General features: G+C 39.7%; 1 protein-coding gene across 1 annotated transcript in view; it reads right to left on the bottom strand.

Moving 5' to 3' along the window:
• Positions 1-20,777, bottom strand: part of msh3 (mutS homolog 3 (E. coli)) — a 274,896-nt gene that overhangs the window by 222,949 nt on the left and 31,170 nt on the right. Inside the window, exons 5-8 of the mRNA XM_060843997.1 lie at positions 19,164-19,280; positions 17,336-17,453; positions 12,994-13,142; positions 6,459-6,625 (exon numbers count right to left, since the gene is read on the bottom strand). Coding sequence (XP_060699980.1) covers positions 6,459-6,625; positions 12,994-13,142; positions 17,336-17,453; positions 19,164-19,280 — 551 coding nt within the window. The remainder of the gene's footprint in view (positions 1-6,458; positions 6,626-12,993; positions 13,143-17,335; positions 17,454-19,163; positions 19,281-20,777) is intronic.

Genomic DNA, 20,777 nt, shown 5'->3' with positions numbered 1-20,777 from the left:
ATTCCTTGTGCTATTTGTTTCTTGACCAGCCTGCTATACAAGACCTTGTGAAAAGCCTCACTGAAGTACATGCAGCCATCAAGTACAGTACTCTCATCGAGACCCCTAGTCACCACCTTGAATTTTTTCAAATACTTTCCCTACTGGAGATGTCAAATCACCAATATGCAACGTCCTCATTTACCACAATCACTCTTCTTGAATAACAGTATCACATAAGTTATCCTCCAATCCTCTGGCACCCCTCCTGTGACCAGAGATGATATGGAGATGCCGGTGTTTGATTGGGGTGTATAAAGTTAAAAATCACAACACCAGGTTATAGTCCAACAGGTTTAATTGGAAGCACTACCTTTCAGAGCGACGCTCCTTCATCAGATAGTTGTGGAGGGCCCAATTGTAAGACACAGAATTTATATCAAACGTTTACAGTGTATCTTATAATTGGGTCCTCCACAATCACCTGATGAAGGAGAGGTGCTCTGAAAGCTTGTGTGCTTCCAATTCAACCTGTTGGACTATAACCTGGTGTTGTGCGATTTTTAACTTTGTGACCAGAGAGGATTTGAAAATGAACACCAGAATCCATGCAATCTCACATCCCCACACACAGCAGGCTGGAATACATCACATCTGGGCCTACCCTAAAACCCACTAATATATCCTCTCACTCAATATACTTCGTTCAAGTCTATCACAGTCCCCTCCCTACTTGCTATACATACATCATCCTTCTCTCTTGCGAATGCAGATGCAAAGTACTCATTTAAATCCTAGGCTGTGTCTTCTGGTTCCACTCACAGGTTGCCACTTTGGTCCCTCATGGGCCTTGCACTTTCCTTGATTATTCTCTTGAACTTAACATACCAATAAAATGCATTTAGATTTTCTTTAATGTTACTCACCAGTGTTCTTTCACATCCCATCTTCACTCTTCTAATTTGTTCTTTTTAATTAACTGCACCACCCCCCAATCCCTGAATTTTCTATACTCCTCGAGGCATTTGCTGTTTTGAACCTAAAGTGTCTACTATAGACTTCCTGTTTTTTCTTTATTTAATCCTGTACATCTCTTCATATCCAGGATTCTCTGCACTTGTTGATCCTACCTTTCATCTTTACAGGTATATGTTGGCCCAGCACTCTCAATTACCCTTTTGAATGTCACACACTACGTCCTCTAAGTAGCTGGCCCCAGTCCACTTTGGCCAGATCCTACATTAACTTATTAAAATTTAAACTTCCCCCAGTTCAACACCACTTTTGTTCATATCCATAACTACATGAAATCTTACTAAATTATCATCACTATCAGCAAAATGCTCTCCTACTGCAACATCTATCACTCAGCTGGCTTCATTCCCTAAAATTAGGTCTAGCACCATTTCCTCTCTTGTGGATTTTCTACAAGGTAGCTTAAAAGGCTCTACCAGACACTTAAGAATTTCATCCCCTAGACCATTCACACTTTGTCTATCCCAATTTATATTAGGGAAGATGAAATCTCCTACTACCCTATTATTTTTACACTTGTCTGAGATTTGCCAAAATCACTCCCTTTTCTATCTCTCTCTGACTCTGGAGGTCTATAATACACATTCTGCAAAGTGATTACCCCTCCACCATCAGTAGTGAACTTTCCCATTTCTGATCTCACGATGGAAGGTTAATGATAAAATGTTTGTGGCCTGGATGCTCCCCCAAGGAATTGCTGTATAAATAGAATGAACAGAGTGGTGAGGTAGGGATATGTGAACACAGGTAGAGGGTATGGCTTGGTTGGGCGATGGGAGAAATGAATCCGGTTGGTAGCCGAAACAACCCTTCTTTCCAGCTACCAACCGGATTCATTCCTCCCATCAACCAACCAGGCCATATCCTCCACCTGTGTTCACCTATCCCTACCTCACCACTCTGCTCCTCTCCCCACCCTCTCTTTATCTGCGGCTCCACTAACCTCTACCCCAGTCCTGAAGAAGGGTTATACTCAAACATTGATTTCTCCACTCCTGATGCTGCCTGGTTTGCTGTGTTCTTCCAGCCTCCTGGTTGTCTATCTTGGATTCCGGCACCTGCAGTTTTTTTTGTCTTTATCACAGAACTGCAGCCATCTTCCTTTATGCTAGGCAGAACCCCAGCCAGTGGAGTGTTTAAGTGATTCCCATTGACTTCAATATTGCTCGGGCTTCTTGATGTCTTTCTCTGGCAAATGCTGCTTTGATGTCAAGGGCAGTATATCTCACCTCCACTTGGGTTTGGCTCTTTTATCTATGCCTGGACCAAGGCAGTAGTCATGTGCCCTGGCAAAACCCAAACTGGGCAGCAGCGAGCAGATTGTTGCTTTGTAAATGCTGCCGACTGCACTGTAACTGACATCTTCCATCACATCACCGAAAATGGGGAGTAGGCTGATAGGATGGTAATTAGCCAGACTGTATTACAATAGGCTTTAGATAAAGAAATTTCTAAAATCTTAAGAACAAAACGTGGCACAAATGTAGGACACGTGTTTGCTGCTCTGCACCAATGCAATCACATGGCACTACTTCAAGGAGAATCAGAGTCATGATCCCTGGTGCTTTAGTTAATATTTAACTCCCCAGCCTTCAGACTAGTAAGGTCACAGGCACTGGCCGCTTAAAAGCCTACTGCACCTGTATTTCCCAGGCAGCCTCCCACCATCACCACTAAATGAAATGTCCCTGATCATTATCAATTTTGCTTAATTTTATACAATAATACAGTGACATTCCAAAAGTATTTCACAAGCTATCACACCGTGCAGAGACACTAGCCCAACAGACAGACCATTCCCCCAGCCCAGCACCCCTTCCCCAATACATAGATACATACACGCACGCGTACACACACACGAGCTTGCTTCTACTTGGCATGGTCATCTACAGCCATCAATATTGCCATGTGGAACAGTGACCAACACTGGGCACTACAGGCAGTCTTCAATGACAGGTCATGCTGGAACCAATTCAGAAGATCAGATGGGGTTTTCCACCTAGACCAACATAGCACCACCAACAGGGGTTTAAGATGGCCAGGCCTCCATTGGGCACTGGGGAATACAGCACCTAACCCTCCCCCATACTGCTGAAAGGCCATCAGATTAAATCTGGCATCACCAGATGGCATGAATGCTTCACGGCATTAGTAAAGGACCAGTGGCAGAGGGAGATGACATTAATTAGATGCCACATGGTAGGAGAGAGGGAGGACTTCAGATGCTGGAGTTGAGTGGACAGCACAGTGCTGGAAAAGCACAGCAGGTCAGGCAGCATCCAAGGAGCAGGAGAATCAAAATTTCGGGCATAAGGTCTTCATCCTGATGAAGAGCTTATGCCCAAAACATTGATTATCCTGCTCCTCGGATTCTGCCTGACCTGTTTTGCTTTTCCAACAGCACACTCTTCGACTCGGATGCCACATGGTACCCAGTGTTATGGCCTTCTCTGAGGATGGGAGAGAAGATACAATTCTACCCTCAGATTATGGAGCATTTTGTGACGTGCTGAGGTCTAGATACTATATAAGTACAGATTCTTCACTTTATTTCTGCATACAATTCACACATAAATCAGTTCAGCAATACACTATTCAACTGCAGAAGCACCAAGTCCAACCTGATGTTCAGACATGAGTGCACTGGACCTTTTAAAAATCAGCAATGCTGCAGTTTTCTGTAATACTCAACATCAAATTTCAACTTTCTTTTTGCTAAGGTAGCTGTGAAGGGGACTGATTTTTGTTACCACTGACTCAAATTTAATCAGCAGCTCAGCAATGTTGAAGAGGGAGGTCCAGTCCAATGAGCTGCAAAACCCCAATTTTACTTTGATATTTAATCCAGAACGACCAAAGGTAGGGGGATAAAAATAGATCATAGTCTCAAATTGGTGAAACGATTGTTGAATTAGGAAAGATGTGAAGTGTCCCGTTGAAAAATGAGGAGCTGTTACTTAAGCTTAGGTCAAGCATCATTGGAACAATGTAGGAGATCAAGGACAGAGATGACAGGCTGGGACAAAATGCCCAGAAACCTCAGTGCAACTGACAAATGAGCCTCAATATTGGCGAAGTGTGAGGTGGTGCATTTCGATTAAGGGACATAAGGAGACCACCTACTCCTTTGGAAAATATATCTAAATAGTAATCAAGGAATAGAAGTACACAATCTGTATAATGCAGGTTAACAAAATATTTCAAATCCAAATCAACCATCAATCTTGTTTCTGTAGGAATAGAACTGAAAAGCATAAAGTAGTGAGAATTCAGAACCCCATTACACATAAAAGAATTGTGAAGAATAGAGGCAAAGTTGGATAATCATACGGTGAAGGTAAAGAACATCTGGGCAGAGGAGGAGAAGGATACTGGAAGGAGGGCCTCTTTTCTGTGCTAAAGATTCGATGTTATGCTGTCTCAGCCAATTCACTCAATAAAATCAGTTTATTGTCATTATGACAGAAAGTGCTTTATTTTTCAAAGGTTGGAGAGCATCTGACCATAAGCTTTGCAGAAATATTTGTACTTCCCCCATTCTTTACCTGTGCAGTTTGAATCCCAGAACATTTAGATAAAATTACCAACATATTGAGATGAACAAAAATCCCATGAATTTGCTTAAAAGCAACCGGTAGCTACATTGAAAAAATTAAATATTCAACAGACACTGAAGGGCGGGATCTGGGAAGTGCACAGAAAGGATAGACAAAAGATAAATTTTCGGAATTAGCATCAATGCTTATACAGCAACAGTCATCAAAAGGAACAAACAAGGTTTTATAAACCTTATATTATCAGTGATAGCGTTTTTAAAATGTGATTATCAACAAAACATCACAGCTTCACTTAAATCGGAGAGAAATTTTGAATAATTACGCTTTAAATCCTGCAGAGACAGTGGGAAAATTCGAGCCTTTGATTCTAGCCAGATCTACAGCCTCAGGCAAAATTGCCTCCAATGTAATTTCAAGAGAGGAAACTTCAGTATCTATCTCACCTAAAACATCAGCTCTCCAACAAATTTTGAACTTTGCAACAATGATGGAGATGGACAGAGAAGGCAAGGAGCTAAGTAAAAGGCAGCAGCAGCCCATGATAGAGCTATGGGGCTGGAAGAAAAAACCTTTCTCCACAATTTCTTCAGTAGCTTTGAATCATTTTCATAAATGACTGGTGTTTAAGACCCAATAGAACAGGAAAGAGTCATTGGGGCTAAGATGGTTCATTTTCCAGGAGCAAGTACAGGATCCATTTTTCACTATGTTAAATAATCCAACATTGCTCACATGGCTGTCAGGGATATCCTTAACCCAAAATGGTAGAAACCATGCTGACAGAATGATAGAATACATGAGCAGGGATGTTAAATATGACTCTAGTCAGATCATATTTGGAATATTATGCACAGTTTTGGGTCCCAAATCTAAGGATATGCTGACATTGAAGGGGATCTAAAGGATATTTACAACAATAATCCGGGGATGACAGGCTGGTCATATGAGGAGCAGTTGAGAATTCAAGGTCTGTACTCGTTAAGAGTCTAGAAGGATGAGGGGTGGATCTGATTCCAACTTATAGAATACGGAGAGACCTAGATAAAGTGGATGTGGAGAAGGTGTTTCCACTGGTAGGGGAGATAAGGGCCCAAGGGCACACCCTCAGAGTGAAGGGATGATCCTTTAGAACGGAGATAAGGAGGAATTTCTTTAGCTAGATGGTGGCTAATCTGAAAGAAATCATTGCTGCAGGGGACTGTGGAGGCCAATACATTGAATGTACTTAAGACAGAAATGAATGGGTTCTTGATTGGTAAGGGAATCAAAGGTTACGGGGAAAAGGCAAGGGAATGGGGTTGAGAAACATATTATCCATGACTGAGTGGTTGGTGGAGTCAAGATTAGAGTGGTGCTGGAAAAGCACAGTAGGTCAGGCAGCATCCCAGAAGCAGGAACAAAAAAAAAATCAAAGTTTTGAGTAAAAGCCCTTCATCAGGAAATTTCCTGCTCCTCGGATGCTGCCTGACCTGCGGCTTTTCCAGTACCACTCTAATCTGGACGCTGACCTCCAGCATATGCAGTACCCACTTTCACCTGAATGGTTGTAGAGCAGACTCATTAGGCCGAATGGTCTAATTCTGCTCCTATATCCTACAGTCCAATGGGGAGTGCAGAATAACAACCGTACTTTGTGTCAAAATATTTAACACAAAAAAAAACAATGCTTACTGATTCACTAGAGCCCAGAATGTCTTGAATAATGTTTGCTGAATGTGTCCCTCACCAATACCAGGTCCACCACTGTGTCTTTGCAACAAATTTGACTCCCCTATTATACGCGTTACATAGACAAGCCAATTTCAAATATCATCTCAAAGAAACATCATCTCAGAAATGCCCAGAGCCCTTCCAGAAAAGTCAACCTGCTCACACCTCAGATTGTACCTTGAAGTAGTGATGCTTGCAAGAAGCTTTTCCGTGTTCTCAGACAACTCCACTGGAAGCAGAATTTCGACTGGCTGTAGACATAGGATCCGGCTTTCCAGCTCAGATCTGGATTTACAATCGAGAAAACAGTCATAAACCACGTCACCAGTGTTGGGTTGGACTGCCTGTGAAATACAACAGCTAAAGTCAGATTTCAGACATGCAACAGCCAGAATTTCAGATGAATTACATTTTTAGAAAATAATTAGTCATATTTTGTTCTTTTTTAATACATTGACTGACCAGACAGATGGAAGTGTACCAGTGAATTTATACTTAGATAAATTTGACATTAAGATAGATTACAAGAGATGCCCCACAAGCCAAGGTACTGAACCATGATTCAAGTATTAGAACGTAAGAAATAGCAGCGGGAAATTTTACAGCTCCTGGAGCCTGCTACATTCAAATATTCATGGCTGATCTGATCTTGGGCTCAACTCCACTTTCCTGCCATTCCTATTACTGTAGATTGTTCAAGAGTCGGAGAGCTCTAATTCGAGATTGCCCATGAAGGGAAACAGCCTCACAATATCTACTTTGTGAAACCCTCTCAAAATCTTACCTGTTTCAATAAAATGACCTCTTATTCTTCTAAATTCCAATGACAATTACCTATGACACACATTAAAGACTTGGATGTGGAAAGTGAACGCACCATAGCCAAGTATGGAGACAACATAAAGACACGTGTGTGTGTGCGTGTGCAGACGACATAAAGAAGTGTGTGTGCGTGTGTATGGGATGACAGAGAGTGTCTGCAGAGAGCTGTACATCAGGTTAAGTGAGTGGGCAAAATCTTGGCAGATGGAACATAAATTGGAGAAATGTGAAGTTATGCACTTTGGCAGGAAGAATAGAGGCATTGAATATTATTTCAATGGAGAAAGCTACAGAACAGAGATATTTGAGAATCCTCATCCATCAATCAAAAAAATCTCACATCCAAGTTCGAAGGGCGAGAGAGAAGGCAAATATCGGGTACACTATAATCCAACAACTTCCATTATTCATGCAGGAATCAGAGAAATGGAGATGGGTGCACTACCTTGCATTAGAAAATAGACTCCATTCTAATTGAAAATTTATTCTGTTAATCTACAGATATCTTAAGTGGGTAGTAAATCAGTAGTGCAGTTTTATATCAATTTATAGTGTAACATGTTACAATTATTTATATAGCATGAAGAGCCATATTTCTGGGGAGTTGGGGGGGGGGATGGGGGGGGAAGCATAGCGCTTTGCATATTATTCCTAGAGTTACTTAAGTAAGGGCACACAAGTGTAATTCGATGAATGGGTTTCAGGAGGTATTGGTTGAAAGGAGGAAGTTAATCTTTTTTACAAGTACACCTTGGGAGATTTGGTGTCCACCTGAAGTTAGTCAGATTCAATGTTTCATCCAAGTGACAGCCCTTCTGACAAAGCAGCATCTCAACCACAGAGTCCAGAAGGATAAAGAGGCAGGTTGGGATGCAAAGTGGATCACAGCAGCATGGATGGAGACTGAGAGGAAGAAAACATAATCACAGACTTGAACAAGGTTTCAGGACATTCTGTTGGTTGCAGCAACATGGCAAGACCATGATTGGCAGAAAGTTTACACGAGGAACCTGTGGGACCTTCTGGCTCATTAGCAATGCACTAAAAAACATATGGACTATGTGCAGGCAGATGGAATTATTTGAGAATGACATCATGGTCGCTGCAGACACGATGGGCCGAAGGGCTTGTTGTTGTGCTGTACTGTTCTGTTTCTATGTTAACTGCTTGATCCACTCCATTTAGTTACCAGGTTTCCTGTACCCTTGGAAACATGACCAACCTGCCAAGTACATGGTGGATACCTGATTTCATTAATATAATGATGGGTTGTCACTCTCAAGAGTGATACACAAAACACATTACCACAAAGATTGCAGCATGTACAGACAGATTGGGTTTAAGTTGTGCTGCGTAATATTTATTTTTACCTGTCATCTTCTGTTGCCCATTATGATAAGTTAATATAGACCCCATATGGTCTATTCTGAATTTTAGAAGGAAGAACAGCTCACATTTAGGGATACAGAAGAGCTATCAATTTATTCTACAATGTTATATTTTGTTGATAATCACGTCTTAACAGCAATACCATTGATATGACAAGCTGTATATCTTTTCTGTGCACTTGCCAGATTCTACCTCAGCGTGTCATAGTGTTTTTGAATATTTAATTCTTTCAATGCTGCTTTAAAAGCAATCATGGGATTTTCATTCATGACCACAAAGAAATAGAAAAATAAATCAAAATTCATCTGAATGTTCTGATAATTCATCCATTTGTTGATATAGAGTTCTGTGATTTAAACTGCACAGTTAAAAAGGGGGAATACAAATATTTCTGCAAGGATTATTGTCAAATGCTGCCCAATATTTGGGAGGAAAAAAACTCTTTGTTATAATGACACTGAACTGATTGATTTTATTGTGAGGGCTCATCTAAGGCAGCGCTGCATTGAATCTTTAGCACAAAACAGAGATCGCCCTCCTCCCAATCTACTTCTCCTCTTTTGTCTCACTATCACAGTATCTGTCCTTGTGCACCAAATGGCCTGGTAGAGTAATTACAATGCAAGCTGCAAGTACACTCCAAAGTACAGCACTGAAGTATTGTTGATGGCTCAGAGATACACCTGGAGCATGTAATGAGACTGGTGAGGACACAATGCCTATAAATGAAGGAACATGAGGTAGTAACATGCAAATGCATGCAAATAGATCTCTTGCTGCTCATTAGTGAGAAAATCCAGATTTTTCTCTCCTCGATGTCAAGAATCTCATTTTTCCAATATTGCCGCATTTTCCCAATTGACTTGTCAATGTGTACATCATGCAGGAGCTGGAAAAATACAGTCCCAAGAGATGGTCAGGAATGGACACATTTTGTATCACTGTGTCACATCTAAACACACTCACTATTATGAAACAAGAAGATAAACAAATTATCATAGGAGACAGGAAGATTGAAATTGTGATTGGAATGAAAAGAGTATTTCAGCATCTTTGTTTGAACGCCTTATATTAATTTAACCACTAGCCATTTACTTTGTTTGGGTTAAAGACTTTGCTAATCTAAAAGACAGAGAATTCCATAGGGATGTCTACAATGTTCTGTTACTGCTAACATATAGTCGCAATTACTGGATAAATTTTGCTTGAATTAAAATGTATCAGCCCTGATCTAACACCTAATGGAATCTACCATTATTTAAAGCACACCACAGAAAATGCTGGAGAAACTCAGCAGGTCTGGCAGCATCAATGGAAAGAGCAACAGGGTTAATATTTCCAGTCTAGTGCGGCATTGTTTAGATTTTTTACAATTTGTGCACAGTAACTTGGTGAAAATGTCAGCTGATATCATGGACCAGATTTTATTATCAAAATTGCAGTGAGGTGTTATTTATGGATAGTGACACAGGTGGTACATTTAAAAACAAAGGACAAATATACAATTATGAGAACTAAGAACTTGAGTGAACATGGCAACGGTGTATCGCCTTAACCCATCAGACTGAAGGATTGAGAAAGGAGTAGGAATAAAGGGTAAATTTAAAGAGGTAAATTTAATACAAAATCTGGCGCGGAAAGAGAAGTCAATTGTGAGAAAGAAGTCAAAGGAAAAGTGAAAAAAAATTAATATGGCATTTTAAGATCTCCAACTACAAATAATGCATAAAAGGAATGAATCTCTTATTGATAACAGTTTATTTTCAAAGCTAGAAAGAAGGATTAGAAAACAACAATCAATTTGTTAAGAGATTATTTACACTTGTAGCAACAAGGCCCAATTTCCTCTGATAAGCTTATTCACTTCCAGCTGCATTTAGAAGTTTTTGGCAGAAATAGAGCGGACTATAGCTTTGTGATATTTGCACATAACTGCATATTTGTCCTTTGTTTTTTAAGTGAACCATCTGCATCACCTACTCATAAATAAAGATGAGTGCCACAAACCCCACCGCTATTTTGACAATAAAATCTGATCCATGATCCCAGCTATGTCTCCCAAAATTCAGAACCAGAAACCAGAACTTTGCTGCTCAAGTCAGTTTGCAAATAAACAATTTTTTTTTTCATTACTACAGTCACCATCTAAAAGCATGTGATTTTAAACTATGTCTTAAAACTCCATTCAATATTAAAACAAATATTTTAAAACTTGAATGACCTTAGCACAGCGAACAATTTAGATACAAATAAATATTTTTTGACAAAGGAGCTTGGTACACAAAAAACACAAAGTTTTACAAGAATTCTCTGTCTCTGACAACATCTCTAGAGAGAAAAAAAGTTCAGGTCTGTGATCCATCACCAGAACTCATGAAATCTTAACTCTGTTTCACTCGCCACATGTTGCCAGATTCAATAACATTGCCAGAATTTTCTGTTTTCATTGCAGACTTCCAACAGTGTTATTTTGCTGCTGTATGAGGGAGCTATGTTTCCTGGCTGTCCAAGTTAACACAACGGATAAAGCTGACATCTTTAAAATAATACTCAAAACTACTGAACAAGTGCTGCTACCCATCATAAAATGCCACAACACATTTGTCACAACAATAGGTGCATCAAGTAAGTGACCTCCTTAACTGCAGGTGTCTGGCTGTTCTAACCATTGAATGGATCAACTGGATCAGGCACTGTTGCCTTTTGCTGCCATCTAGTGACTACATAACACTTTGCCAGAAACTTATTCAAAACAGAAAGCATCAGGTAGGTCCTTGATATTTACTGATGTCCTCAGGAAAAAGTTATGTTGGCAAAGCTGTGCTTATTGTCCATTCCTGCCCTGAACTGGTTATCATGGACACATTTTGAAGGCCAGGTTTTTCTACTCAATTTGACACCATGAAGTCTTCATTTTGATAAGTTGCAAAAATAAAATTCCAGTGTGAATTGTAATAGTTTATTAGCAATGAGAAGTTCTAGAGGAGAAACTTGTCAACAAGTTAACATCAGATTATGTTCAAACTCAGCCATGCAGAATCAGTTGCTATGTTTCTAACGTAAGAAGAGTGGCTACATTCCCAAAGTACTTCACTAACTGTAAAGCGATTTGGGTCACCTTCAGGCCATGAAATAAATGATAATGAGAGTCTTTTTGCTTTCAGGTTCAGAGAACAATTCAGCAGTGACAGTAATGGTTCAACATAATGAAACTCAACAGTTTTATAAATTGCGGGCAAGAAAACAATTGTCAAAGGAAGACTGGAGACAACTGCCCATGATGTAGCCATGAAACAAGTAGTACTGCCTGGGAAAATGGAATTGTTTCTATATGGTAACTGAACTTTTAACTGAACAGGTGAATGGCTCATTATATTCAAACTTAAGTTGTATTTTTGGGTCTTAAGTTTGAGTTACAAGTTGTTATTTTGACATGTCTTACACACAGGGTCCCAAAGCAAAATTAAAGTATTATTACATCAAGGTAATCGATTTACACCAATGTCATAAAAACATATAGATCAAGAGGTCAGCCAAGGTTCACCTTTTATTTATCTGGTGGATATTTATAAATTCATAAAATCGCAGATGCCTATGAGCACAGCTGATGGCCATTTGACCCATTATGTCCATTCTGGCCCTTCTAAGGAGCAAGTGGCATACTGTTCCTCTATCACCCTTTCCCATATCCCTGCAAGTTCCTCTTCAGCTATTTAAAAAGAGTGTAAAATATGTGGAAAGATTTATGCCCCAGAAGGAGACGGCCACTCCGCCCATCATGGCTGTGTTAGCAGATGTTATGGACCAGGCCAGACCCCCTCAAAACATTCCATGAAAATGGCCCCGACCCTAACTTTGCTAATTGTTTGAGCAGGTGTATAGTGGCTATTCCAGAAGTGATGCAGCTGGCCCAACAGTTTAAAAAAATACAGATTTTATTTGCAAGATTACCGAATGAAACACAAGCAAAAGAGAACAGAATATAGAATAACTTAATCTATCCAAAAATCTAACAGATTATCCCAACTTTTACCAAATTCTTTGAACAATCTTTGGGAAAGTAAGGTAAAATCAAACACAGGATCTTACAGGAGAGATGTCAGAGAGATTCAGCATAGAACACCCTTCTCCATGTAGCTGTTTCTTTGACCTCAAAACTGGTTGACTGCTCTGAACAGCCAGACTACTAAAAATCAAACCAGAGTAAATCTGAGCTGGGAGGACTGGCCACTCCCCTTCCATTGTACAAGGGCTTTTGTTTTTAAACTTAAAAGCTTCCTCAAGTAGATCAAGCCAGACATTTCAGATGCTGTGTCTCGTAAAACACTTTTGAGAAAAACCAAGGACAACACAACCTTGTTAAAGGAGCAGCATCACCACAAGAAAAACCAACCCTCATTCCATTTCCCAGCACTAGGTTCGTATCCTTGGGAGGTTATGAGACTTCTGGTGCACATCCAGACACCTTTTAAATCTTCACTGTCAAAGAAAGAAATCTTACCACAAGTCCAATCTGAACACTTTGCTTCGCATGATCTTTTCTCTTCTGCAGCTGTTCACAGATACACATCAGATAGTTGTTGGGAAGCTCACTAGGCACATCTCCAACTTCAACTGAGTCACTGTCCAGGGTCAGCAGTGGGTTAATATGTAGCAGTCATTAAGGACAATAGAGAAAATTTGTATTTAATTAAGTATACATCTGCCATTCCACTTAAACTGTCACCAAATCGGGTTCAAAAATCACAAATGTTAATTCAATTCCACTTTGCAGTCCTGTTATCAGACAAGACTATATATTTAGATTTCTCAGATGTACAATTATTTGTAGCACAGAAATAGGTCATCTTAAGACCATAAGGCCATAGGAAATAGAAACATAAGATAACATTTGTCCCCTTAAGCATGCCCTACTAATCAATAAGATCCAGGCTGATCTGACATTCTTCACATCCACATTCCTGCCCTGAACCCTAACTGATCAGGAATCTATTTAACTTGGCATCACCGCGCTCTATGGCAAGGAATGCCAAATACTCACAGCTCAAGAGAAGAAATTTCTCTTCAGCTCAGTCTTAAATTGGCATCTCTTTATTCTGAGGGAACTCACATCCCCTGGCCTTGGGCTCCAATGGGGGAAAACATCCTCAACGATGACCTTGTCAAGCCCCTTATAAATCCAAAATGTTTCAATGTGATCACCTCTCATTCAACTAAATTCCAATGAGTACAGTCTTAATCTGTTTAACCTTAGTTCGTAAAACAATCCCTCCATAACTAGGATTATCCTAGTGAACTTCTTTGAACTGCCTCCAGTGAAATAATATCTTTCCTTATATAAAGGGGACCAAAAATACTCTCAGTACTCCAAATGTGGTCTCGGCAGCACCTTAGACAGTTGCAATAAGGCTTCCATACTCTTATAGTCCAAACCTCTTGAAGTAAGAGCCAACATTCCATTAGCCTTCCTGATTTCCTGCTGCATTTGCGCGTTAGCTTTCTGTATTTTGTGCACGAGTAACCCCATGTCCCTTTGTCATACAGATTTTAGCTGTTTTTCTTCATTTAAATATTGTTCTTTTGTTCTCCCAATCAAAATGTGCAAATTCCATTAGCCAACCTTTTGTCCATTTTTGTAACCTATTTCTGTAAACTATGTCCCTCTCACAACATGCCTTTCTTTATATTTTGTGTCATCTGCAAATTTGACTGCAGTACATTTACTTCCTTCCTCCAAGTCATTAACATATATAGTTGTAATCCCACACCGACTCTGTGGAACTGCATTGGTCACAGGTAATCAATCTGAAAAATAAAACCCTTTATCCACACTCACTGTTTCCTGTCCATTAGCTAATCCTCTATTCATGCCTGTAGTCTACCTTCAACATTATGGGCTCTTATGATGTAACTTTCATGAGGTACCTCTGGAAATCCAAATACAGCATCTCTACTGGTTGCCCTCTATCCACTCTGGACAAGACTTCCTCAAAAAAACTCTTAATATGGTGAATGAACCATGCAGGTTAATATGACAATCTAATAACTCCATACTTACTTTTACTGATATCACTCTTTCATGTTCGGATTACAAGGAGTCATATTCCAAACATCAGGTCACCAAACCTCTGGTCAAATTGCTTTCAAAGTAATATCATTACACTATCACATCATATAACAAGACATGGACTCCAACTAACATTTTTGTTTCTAGGAAAAGGATAACAAAGAATAGAAAAAAATCTTTAATAGTGAAATTGGTTTGACTGACAGACATGGAAATAATGTTCCCACTCATTGGCAAGATCAGAAACTAGCTTAGAAGTGCAAGATAATCACTATCAAAAATAAAATTTGACAAAATTTTTCAACTTCTATCACCTGATTTTAATGCCTGTGATCTTTCATGAATATAGTTTTAAAAATAAAGGAAAAGAATGCTAATTTAAGATGGCTAATATTGGTTAAGTCAAACTCACAAAACTAAAGATAAACAAAACTAGCCACCAGGATACATGAACACCAACTAGCCACAAAAAGATATACTCTCTCTCACTAGTATCCTTACATACAGATGAGGAAGTACACACTTTGACTGGAACAATACATCCATCCTAGGACAAGCCAAACAAAGACACGCACAAGAATTCCTAGAAGCATGGCATTCCAACCGGAACTCTATCAACAAACACACTGAGTTAGACCCCATCTCCCATCCCCTGAGAAAAGGAACAGGAAGTGACTTCACCACAGCAAATAACATCACCACAGGAAATGATATCACCAACCCAAAGAAACCCAAACATATAAATAGAAAGCAGGGATTTTCAGCATTGCTTCGCCTGAGGCCCACTGAAGATGTTACCTAGCAGGGTAACAAAACATCTGGACATGAACCTTCCAGCTCAGCGAGCAAATCGACATTCAAAGATAAACAAAAACAGTCCAAGCTGAAATTAACATTTTCTCAAAAGACACCAGGATGTGGTCAGGAATGAAGAAAACCTCATCTCCTATTTTTGATTTACACCTTTCCAGAGGTTCCACATATTGAGATGAAAGTCACCTATTCAAAAAAATAAGGGAACCAGATGTGACAATACACAAGTTAACTATATGTGAGGAAGACAGTTTTCGGGCAGAAGGAAAATGGATTTTTAAGATCGAACTAAAAGAGTCTCTCTCTCTCTCTCTCTCTCTGTTTCACTCAGCATCTCAAAAGCAGCATTCAGTCACAAAGGGACTCATCTTTCCACTGAGAAATCAAGACTATTTACAGATTTCAGCTGCTGAGGATACATCACATCCATTAAATAACTATGGGTTCAGGTTAAGATTTAACACCTTAAAAACCCTTAATGATTTGCTTTTCAAAAAAAAAATACTTTATTGGATCTTCCTTTGTACCAGATAATATCTTCAGTTTAAGCTTTAAACCGGTGTTTGTATGCACGCATGATGCACATTTTATTATTTTTCTTGAGGATAATAGGTAACAAAAGTCCCCTTTCTTTCACTCAAGAAAACCTTGAGAACTGAAGCCTTCATTTTGATCCAGAGAACAAGGTTTTAATTAAAATGCTTATTAATTAAAATAATTTAGCTATATGCTAAAGTAAGAAAACAAAAATTTAGATGTGACTGACAAAGAGTGGATAATAAAAATAGATGGAGCGAGCAGGGCAATTTGCCCCTTCTCATCTGGTTGTAACATCACTGGTGAATCCAATAAGCAACTCAGAAGCACTACTCCAACTAAAGAGTTGGCAAGAGTGTAGAATTCACTACTACTGGAAGTAATTGAGACAATTACACATATGCCTTTCAGAACAAACTAGAAAAAAAAGCATGTGGAAGGACTAAGAAATACTGATGGCATTAGTTGAAAATGCTTGGGAGAAAGGTCATGTGGAGCAAAACACTGGGGTAGATCTATGGACGGAATGCCTCGTTTCTGTGCTATAAAATCCTACATAACTACACAAGACCAAACTAAAGACAAGACCCGCATCATTAAGCAGCAAGTTTTACTGTCACGGAGGATCACATCTCTACCTTGAATGCAGCATGGCATCATGCTATCACTGAAAGAAACTATTAAATGTAGAAAATTCATAAATAAGAAAATCAATGCAAGCATTTCTCGCTTTATGCTCATTATTGTTTAAAAAATCAGAGGAAATAATGTTAGGGCTTAAGTTACATAACTTTACACTGTTTTTTAATATCCTGTAGACTTGGGACTCCATTTCTCTGTTAACAGTCAGCAACGCCAACACACACTGTTCCCATGAAATCCCAACTAGGACCACCTCCTGAACACAAGCAAAATCCCCTAAAAATCTAAAATTCTTAGGCTTGTGCATGGGAATCTGCAACACAGCTGTCAGGTACGTTCACCCTGCGAAACTGGGATCATTCTGGACAACAGAACAACTCTGCTCACAGAATAAATCTATATGAGCTTAAAACCCTACGAGGGGGCCTTCTTGTGGCACCGAGGTAGTATCCCTACTGCTGGACTGAGAGGCCCAAGTCCCACCTGCTCCAAAGGTATGTAATAAGATCACTAAATAGGTAGATTAGAAAAAAAAACTCTTCTTTTTTACTTTAAACCCTATGAGGAGTGCTTGTGATGCAGTGGTAGTATCCCAACCTCTAAACCAGCAGGCCTGGGTTCAAGTCCCACCTGCTGCAGTGGTGCACAATAATGTCTCTGAACAGGTTGATTAGAAAATATCTTAAAATCCTGAGACCATCAGTGCACTTCCCAGTTCACACCATGAGGTGGTGCAATGGAGAAGCGAATAGAGTTCAAAGAGATAATGGAGCTGAAAGGATATCTTCTCCAATGAGTGTAGACTTGGTGTAGAGAGCAGTCAGCTTGCGAGTGAACAGATTGCCTTTGTTCTCTCCAACAGCTTTAAGAGCTGCAGTCTCAGTCTGTTTCACCACTCCCACCTGAAACAGATACATACACAGTAATGTGCTTCAGATTCAATGCAATATTAAAGGAAATGCATGGTCAATAACATCGCACGTTGCTGTTAAATAGTGGATGGAAATACTGCAATTCCTCAAAAACAAATTCACTCAGATTTACTATTTGCTAAAGGAAGAAATACTCTCACTCATTGGTTTTAAATTAATTTACCGGGTAACACAATGTATATTTAAATATAAAACTACATATTTCAGCACAACTTGCATTAACTCAAAGAACACTTTACACATTTTTGAGATGTAAAATTTGCTTGGTAGTATAGAACTTGCATATTAAAAAACATTAGCTACGACCAAATGGAATTATTCTGCCATAAGCTGTCATCCATTACACAAAAGATAAAACACTTATTCTCTTACAGCAAAAAAATGCCTTCAAAGCACTTTACACAAAAAAAAGAAAAAAAAAAGTCAAGTTGAGTACAGGAGGGAAAACAGCAAATGGAGAGAATTGGGATGTTAGGCCACAAGGATAGTTCAAGAAAATGTTTTGGTAAGTCAGCACTCCAATGCAGTTCTGAGGAGTGTTGCATGGCTCGCACTGCCATCTATCTTCTGGATGAGATATTAAAGTAAGGTTCTTGAGCTAGATGCTCAAAAATCCCACAGAATTATTTCAAAAGCAGGGGTGGCCCGGCCAGTGGATCAATCAATTAAGATCACATAAACAAATGACAGTCATTATCAGGTTATCATTTACGGGAATAAGTCAGTCACATTGCTTCCTACATTAAAGCAGCGACTGCACTTCAAACGTACTTCAGTGACTGCAATGCAACTCGGTCACGAAAGGTGCTATACAAAGGCAAGTCTGTCCTTCTTTCAAAAATAAGTGAGAAACAGCCAAATGGAGATATGATTACAGTTTCATTGGCAGTAGGGTGGAAAGTTATAAAAGCTGAAAATGTGTTGCTGGAAAAGCGCAGCAGGTCAGGCAGCATCCAAGGAACAGGAAATTCGACATTTCGGGCATAAGCCCTTCATTATAAAAGGTAGGGTAAAGTTGTGGAATCGGAACAAAATGTTCTTGGTTATGAAATGAGTAAGTGTCAGGCAAGAGCAATGCCTTGACCTGGAACAGGAAATTGAGCTCAGGACCAAGCTGCATACCCAAGACAGCAGACCATGAGGCTCTTAGGTGCTAGGTAAAAGTAGAGAGATGTTAACAAGGATCAAAGATTGGCTTTAACAGATATCATCATCATTCTTCCCCTTCACCCTTTCTGTGAAAGGCCTCATAGATATCAATCCAGAATTCATTTTCTGGGGAGGGTTTTGAAAGAGACACATCATTCCTTCACCCACATCCAAATCTCACCCTCCTGATGATCTCCATAAAAGTTATCTGCCCAGAGTTACTGCAGAGAATGACACTGAGATGGCACAATGGAACACCTTCAATGTATTGCAAAACTGACATCAAAGCTTACTAAATTTGAAAATGCAATCCTAGAGAATTCCACACGACAAAGAGCAGTAAAAACGTCTACATTCCTCCCACATCTTCACCCTCCCAGCAGCAAGTTATAACATATTGCTAATCGCCATTACTTTGAGTTTCCAAGAATAGCAGTGTATGGAAAAAGTAACAAGCAAAAATTTAACCAATTATTCTTCAACCTTTTAAGAGAAGGGAAACAGTCAGAACTCAGAACTCAGCAAGCGTACCTTATATCCTTTAGCGACTAGCCGACGGACATGAACAAATAGACGGTGAACTGGTATGCTGGCAGTCATGAAGTTATGGTCAGGGTGACAGTAAATATTCAGCTCTCGAGCTGCAGTCTGAAAACATATGCATGAAGTCAGTGTTAATAAATCCTGAAAACTGGACACAAAGTAACAGAGATGTGAAACAACTTGTCAAGGGGGGAAGTTTGGGAGAAGAATTTGGAGGTAGTTAAAGGGAATATGGGAGAGGGATGTAATTGATTTTGTGACCACACTGACTGGCCCAAACTCGCACTTTTCTTTCATGCAAGACAATTCCAGCACCTATTAGCAAACCAGATACAGGAATGAAAATAACACCTTTCAAACGATACACCATTTCTTTTTACTCAACTGCAGATGTGAGCATCCCTGGCAAGGCCAGCATTTATCATCCATCTCCAATTTGAGAAGGTTGTGGTAAGCCGTCTCCTTGAACCATTGCAGTTGTTGTGGTGCAGGCATTCAGGAGAGTCCCAGCACAGTACATTATTCCCTCTTTCTCCACATACCCTTTGATCCTTTTAGCCCTAAGAACTACAAGTAACTCCTTCTTGAAAACATTCAATTTCTTGGTCTTAAGATTTTCTTGACAATTCACAAAGAAAATGTGAATTGCTTGGACATCACAGTATTTAATTTGGCACAAAATAGGTCTAAGCTAGTAAAAAGCCACTTTTTTTAAACAAAGTGACACACGCTTACACGAAAAAAAACATCCTAAGTGCACCTACTGCAGATTAGTGAAGTCAAAACTAATACATATCCACTTCATTTGTGCAAAGCTGAAAGATTATAAACAGTCAGTTGCTATCCTCTTCACTGCATTTCGCATTTAAAATTTAACAATTAACGCAGTGTTGATTATAAGTGTCCACTAAACGTTTCCCCAATTGTAGCTCCTGAACATAGGCAACCTTAAGCTTGAGATTCCACATTAATTTGTAAGGAATTCAGGAATTTCAGGTATTCCTAACTTCCAGTTGGATAAGCATTCTCAAAAACTTGAAAACTGTCCTTTCACCCATACAGCCTCTCTCCTAACATGTAACTTGCAGCCTCTCCTCCTTCACTGCGTTTGAGAATCTTTCTTCTCCCCCCATGCACTGTGCAGCCTCTTTCCTCCCCCTCTCTGCCGTCACAGCTCTTTCTTCCACCTCTCGTTTCCTTGGAGCTCTTGCTTCCTTGGAGCCTCTTTATCACCTGGCAGATGCTTTAAACCCTCCCAAATAAGACTGAACTGACTCACAACAGGTGACTCTCTGGTTTTTTGTCCCCCCACTCCCCGATCACACACACAAAAGTATCCCCTGGTCTTAGCTTTCCTGCCTCAGCAGCACCTAATAACTTACTCACTTATTTTCCTTTCCTTTTCACTTGCCGTGTTTCTGGGTTCAGTGTTTGCTGCTGATGTGTGCACAATGTGCTTTGCAATACCCAGTGTAAGGGACAACCAGTCTGTGATTGAAGATGAAGCTCCTAAGACTCTATCCATTCTATGATGGAGTGACTTTTCCCTAATGGTCTGCTCCACGATTGAATTTTCCCAGGCATTTTGGGGACTTCAATGAC

The sequence above is a fragment of the Hemiscyllium ocellatum genome, chromosome 2, assembly GCF_020745735.1.
Source record: "Hemiscyllium ocellatum isolate sHemOce1 chromosome 2, sHemOce1.pat.X.cur, whole genome shotgun sequence".
NCBI classification, from domain to species: Eukaryota; Metazoa; Chordata; class Chondrichthyes; order Orectolobiformes; family Hemiscylliidae; genus Hemiscyllium; species Hemiscyllium ocellatum.
This window is presented reverse-complemented; position numbering and strand designations above follow the sequence as displayed.